The 6381-nt window shown below is 46.8% G+C and overlaps 1 protein-coding gene across 1 annotated transcript in view; it reads right to left on the minus strand.

Annotated features, from left to right (window-relative positions):
* The window catches only part of Actn2 (actinin alpha 2), a 67331-nt gene extending 61808 nt beyond the window's left edge, over positions 1 to 5523 (minus strand). The window contains exon 1 of the mRNA XM_057787709.1: positions 5240 to 5523. Within this exon, the coding sequence (XP_057643692.1) occupies positions 5240 to 5365 (126 nt within the window). The 5' untranslated portion in view covers positions 5366 to 5523. The remainder of the gene's footprint in view (positions 1 to 5239) is intronic.
* Positions 5524 to 6381: the final 858 nt, after the last annotated feature.

Consider the following 6381-nt stretch of genomic DNA (forward strand, 5'->3'; position numbering starts at 1 on the left):
GTGGATGCCTCCCTGGATAACGCATCCATTAACTTTGTTCTAACGGTCATCACTCTATCCCCATGGCCCCATAGCAGGCTTCCACCTTAGACCCTCCCTGCCTGAATCAACCCTGAAGGAGTAAACTTCCATAAGCCAGGCTCTTCCTAGCTCAGACCTCAGGAGCTTCGTCGCCTGGAGAATGAAGTGCCCGCTGCCATCCACTTGACCACACTTTCTCCAACCTTTGCTCTATCTGTGTCTTGGCATCTTCAGTTTTGGTGAAGCTAGTCTGCCTTCATACTTCCTCACACAATGAGCTCAAGAATACAGAGCTAGACTTTGATGATCAAGTTGCCTCTCTGCATGTTTACCTCTGAAATTGTTCCCTGCAGCTCTATGAAGGGGTAAAAGGAAGGGGCTCCCCATAAAACCGGAGAGAAGCTTGTCCTGTTGGTGCTAAATGGCTCGTAGAAATCAGTTATACTCCACTGACGATCCCTCCTTATCTCCCCTCCAAAACCCGCCATACGGCTTCACAGTTTCTCTATTCAAGAAGGCTGTTTCTCTCCCGTCTCCGCTCAGCTAACAACTAATTCAGTGCAAGCCTAGTTCAACTTCTAACCTTTGGCGAATTCTCTTCTTATTATTCTCCACCCACAACGATTCTCCTTATTCCACCTCCCGGGAACTTTAAGCTTTAGGTGAGCAACCAGCATTTGATATTAACCAAATTCTTATGCGCTAAATATTCACACTTGCAAATCTTATCTTTAAAAGTACACCAGGGAAGGGGAGCATGGGAAGCAGGCATAGAAAGAGGGAGAGTTTCTGCATGGGAAGATAGAAAAGAGCTGGCAATTCATAGTGCTTGTGATGTACATAATGCCTACGAACTGTGTGCCCTTAGGATGGTTAAAGCTGGGGACCAGTGAGATGGTTCAGCGGGTGGAAGTGCTTGACTCCGAGCCTGATAACCTGAGTTGGATCCCCATAATCTATATCATGAAAGGAGAAAACTGACTCCTTACAGGCTACCCTCTAACATCCACGGCATGCACAGCCATAGCACGCATTCACCTATGCACACACAGACAAATGTTAAAGTTTTTAAAATAAATAGCTAACATGGTATGTTTTAAATAAACAAACGTTAAAATAAAGTAGCTTATTTTATATTATGTATATTTTATTCTGGGAGTGTATTGTGCGTGTGTGTGTGTTTAGTGCTAGGAATGGAATCTAGAGTTTTGCTCACACTAAGCAAGTGTTCTACCACCAAGGTACATGCCCAGCTCATGTTGTATATATTTTACTGCTATCAAAAATAGTACATCCCGATTGCCAAAGACTGAATCTTATACTTCACTCTCCCTCCTGAGTTCAAGCATAGTATGATGACTGTCAGACCAATTGGTCAAATTAACAAGCACTGCCTTATAAGATTGACAGTAGCATTTAATATATATGGATCACTTTACTGTATATACAGCCCCTGCAAACTAACTCGACTTAAACACTTGACTAAGGCACAATCTAATGATGTATGAAAGAATCTTATCTTTGCTTCGTAAATGAACAAATCGGGGCTTGAAAGATGTATGAACTCAACTGCAGTTCAACAAGAAAGAACCCAAGAAGAGCTGGGAACCATCAGGGTCTCCTGAATCTGAGAAACTACAAAGCTCGCTCGTGTGTCCAAATAGTTCCTTTTCTCCTGATGAAAAAACTCACACAAGAGTTCATGTCACAGCTGGGGATGTGGCTCTGTGGTAGAGTTCTTGCCTCGTACATATGAACCCTCAGGTTCAATCCCCAATATTGAGGGCTTGGACTTCATGCCCTTAAGTGCCCTTAGCCCACACAGAACACAGAAGGAGCAGTCCGAAAGATCCTGACCGCTAATCCCCACCCTGTAGCCAGCTGCTCCTACACACCTATCATTCCAGGCTGCCTCATCAACCGGCCACAGGTTACTGGGGTGGCCAGACTGGCAGGAGACAGCGCCACAGAGAATGTGGCCATCTAAACTGGAAAGAACGCAGCAGAACTGAGATGCCCGCAGGCTAGAAAAGTCATGATCATGGAAGCAGGTAGAGGGACGGAAGGACCCTTTAGGTATGGAAACAGGAAACGGATAAATCTTTTCTTTGAAGACCTGCTCTCATCTCCCACGAGGTTAAAGAGAGCTGCTCTGTACTTTCAGGGGCAGTGCACATTCAGGATTGCTGCCGTGACAGGTTTTCATCCGCCTAGGCGTCCCTGCAGGTGAGAGGAAGCCTGTTTTGAGACTCCCATGTGTGTAGGAGAACATCAGTGTTAAAGGTTTTGACAAGCCCTGGAGGCAGCCTGGCTTATCTGGAAATGAGAATCCCTAAACTGTTCTGTATGATAAAGTTTCTCTCTAACTCCAGGTATAACCTGATACTCTCTGCTGCCATTCCTGTTTCCTGTTTTGTTTTTCTGAGACAGACTCTCATACATCCCAGGTTGTTCTCAAATCCACCACGTAGCTGAGGATGGCTTTGAACTTCTGATCTTCTTGCCCCTACCTCCCATTTGTGCTGAAATTAAAGACATACCCCACCATGCCCTGTTTGTGTTGCACTGGGGATTGGACCTAGGACCACTGGATGCTAGATAAACACTACCAATTGAGCTACTTTCCTAGCCTTCAGTACGGTTTTAAATGTTCCATCTGACCACTCCAGGAGCTGTTCTCCAATCTTTTAGGTGTAGTTAAATTTAAAACACAATCTTTATAGACCATGTAGAGTCTACCCCATGGACCCAATACCTCCTCCTAGATAAGGTGGGCATGCCAGCACACACAGCCTAAGCCCAACATCTCTTGAGTGACCTTTTAAAAAAAAGCACTCTACTGTTGCTGAGGCCTTCTGCAGCAAGGCATTCCACAGCAGGGGGCAGGGATTACCACAGCCCCAAGCCTCTGCACTGTGGGTATAATTAGGCACCACATCCATTAGCGTGCCACCAACGTCACTGAGAGCCACCAGCATCTGTTGACAGATCACATACCCAGCATATCACTGAAATGGCAAGTGCAGAGAAGGTGGCCCACAATAGAAACAATGGCATCTCATCTGCTGGTTCCAACAGTGGCTCATAGGACAAATATAGAGGCCACTGCTCTGGCAGCACTGAGCTCATGGTTCCACACAGTTTCACTGACTGCAGCAAGTTCTCTACCAAAAGTGGAAAGATCTGTGTGCACATCCGTTCAGGTCTGTGTTCTGAGCATGGTAGGGCTTTGCTTACCCTAGCATCTCCAACACCTAAGCTGTCTTTTTTCTCTTTCCTTTCTTTCCAATGTATTCCAGGCTAGCCTCCAACTTGCAGCAATCCTCCTGGCTCAGTCTCTTGTCGGGAATTATGGGCATGTGATACCACATTCAGCTTAATATATCTTAAGGGGGAAAATGATGATTGTTTTACAGTTTTTAGATTTTTTTTAACTGGGTCAGGTTTTTCATATTTTAATATTTTCAGTATTTCAGCTATTGAATAACATACTTCAAGTGTTATTACAATTGTAATAAGAGATCACACAGGAATTCTAAAATTAAAAAAAAATGGGGCAATACCACTTAGACAAAAATATTATAAATACATTTTAAATTATTATGTCAGAAGGCAGCGATATGGCCTCAGAAACTGACAATGTCTCTTCTGCTGTGTACCATATTTTCTTAGAATCAACAGAAACTTCTGAAACCAGACTCTGGCTTTCAAAAATGATGGGTATTCTTCTTGTTCCATGCCTAAGCTGAGTTATAAGAAATAGCCAATTATAAGAATTATAAGTTATAAGAAATGACCAATCTTCAAAACAAAAACATAGAACCTGAGTTCTTTTTTAAGCCATGAAAAATGTTATCAAACTTGTTGAGAAAATTAAAAAACAAAATGAGACTTTGTTAGAATTAAGCCACTTTTCAACTTCTTACCAAGTGATTACACACCGACCCATCCAGATGGCACAAGGATAACCCTCAGGGCCATGTGCCTCCCTCTCGGTAATCCCTTTAACTAGACTCAGTTTCTAAATGTATGGGCCTCAGTCTCTTGTTCCCAAAAAAGACATCTCAGGGAATGAGGTGGGGTTGGCAAGGGGCTTCAAAGCCATAGTAAGAACAGAACTGTTACTAGGGATTTAAGAGAGAGGAAACAAGGAAGGAGAAACACGGATGTAAAAGTAGCGCTTAACCAATAACCTGTGGGAACTACTCAAGTAGGAGGCCTTTTTCCATCTTGCTCACACCACTGGGAGAGATGGTACATAGATCCCCAACATTAAACACTCACTGTCCACACACGTCAGACGATCATCCATAGAAACCCTCAGGCACCCTACAGACATACTAAACATCAACTTGAAAGTAGGCTCTGAGGAGGGAAATCCACCTTCCTCATACCCAGAAAAAAAAAAAAAAATAGGAAGAGTAGGCATGAGGCACCGGCTTGGGGAACTGGCTTTTATCACAATGCTGGGTTAGTCTGTTATCTTGTTGAACCATCCAGGCTCTATGCCCAGCCAAGTCGAGGTGGAACTTAGCCTCCTGGTGAGCGTCCCCTATTTGTTTTAGCCAAGAAGAACAAGAAGAAACCCTGAACTAGTGGAATGTTCCATTAGGCCCCAGAGAGCACCAACCGGGATGAGGAGGGAGCTCTTAGGAACTGGCTGCCTCCTTCATCCCTGTGTGCTTACCTCAATGAACTATAAATAGAGTGTGAAATGATTATTACTTTGTAGGTGAATGTCTAAGGTTCTACAGCATCCCTCGCTAAGGAGCCTAACATGTTTAATAAATGGTCTTCAACCACTCTTTGGGGTAGACCTATGGAAGGTTGGGAAGAGCGGGTTTTCATTTGTGTCTTAGTGGGGAGATAGGTTTGAGGCAAACGAAAAGAGCAGAGCCTGTCACAGAACAACTTTAGGCCAAGGTCATGGACGAAAGCACAACTGAGACTCTCAGATTCTAGTCTAATCTTTCGAACACCATTTGTTTTCTGACTTATGTTAACTTACACACACACACACACACACACACACACACACACACACACACACGCGGGTGTCCTGCCTATCCCTGGATGTGCTGCATTTTCTGATGCGGGGTGGGGTGGGGGGCTAGAAGGACCACAGCACCTCCACCAGGGGGCCTCTTCTAGTGGCCATAGCGACACCTCCCACCCCATGGGGACCCGGACACAGACACGCATGAGGGACCCTACCGACCTTCCTCTGCTGCTTCTCCCAGGCGGGGTCGAGGAGTAGGTCTCGGTCCCACTCCTCCTCCTGGATCATGTACTCATCTTCGTCGTAGACGTAGTTGTACTGCACTCCGGGCTCTATCTGATTCATGGCGCTGGGCGGCTGGGAAGAGAGCGCAGTGCGAGGGATGGACAGAAGGACGGAAGATGGGTGGATGAATGGATGGATGGAGGGTGGATGGATAGGCGGCGGGCTGCAGTGACCTTCGCGCAGTTCCTGGGGCAGCACGCCTGGGCGTAGAGTCTCCGGCAAAGCACCAGCACGCTGGCAAGCAGCGCCCGGCGGATTAAAAGCCCACTGAGAGTCACGTGCAACTGGCCCCGCCCACTCCCCCGCTTCCAGCACGTGCGGTTGGCTAGCAGGATAGCCCCGCTCCGGTCCCGCCGCCTTGACTCCGCCCACCCGTTCCCTGTTGGCCCTCAGGGATGACCTAGGGGCACCGCAGACAGCGACCTGTTGGGAGGGAGGGAGGGAGGGAGGGAGGGAGGGAGGGAGGAGGGAGGGAGGGAGGGAGGAGAAAGGAGGGAGGGCGAGAATCGGGGAGATGACACCTGTGGACCTAGTCCCACCTCGTGCAGCGCACCCAAGGGTTCCAAAGACCCGCTGCAAAGTTATGTCTTCCGTGTCTCCACGAGTTAGCCAAAATCTCTCCCTCACCCTTCTTCCTTCTTTCCCCTCCCCCTCCCCTCCTTTCCCCTCCTCTCCCCTCTCTCTTACTTCTGCCCACTCCTCCCCTTCCTCTCCCTCTATATTTCTCCTTTCTCCTCTTTCCCTCCTCTGATTTAGTTCTCTTTCTGCCTCTCCTCCACTCCCTGTTCCGCCTTCCTGTTCCTCCAAAGCTCCATCCTTCTTTCTTTTCTCCTTTCTCTGTCTTTCCCTCTGCTAACTCTCAGTCCTCTCTCCCTCCATTCAATCCTTTCTTCCCTCCTTTAAAAAACCCTAAACACCCTGCTTTTTGCCTTCCCACCCTCACCTGAAGGACTCAAGGCATAAAAATAAATTAAAAAAAAAAAAAACTTGAACTAACTCTAACAAAATGTCAGGAACCAAGCCAAGGCAGGAAGCATCCAGCGCTCACCTGCCAGCCATAAATTAAGAGAACTGAC

Source organism: Chionomys nivalis, chromosome 13 (genome assembly GCF_950005125.1).
Source record: "Chionomys nivalis chromosome 13, mChiNiv1.1, whole genome shotgun sequence".
Lineage (NCBI taxonomy): Eukaryota > Metazoa > Chordata > Mammalia > Rodentia > Cricetidae > Chionomys > Chionomys nivalis.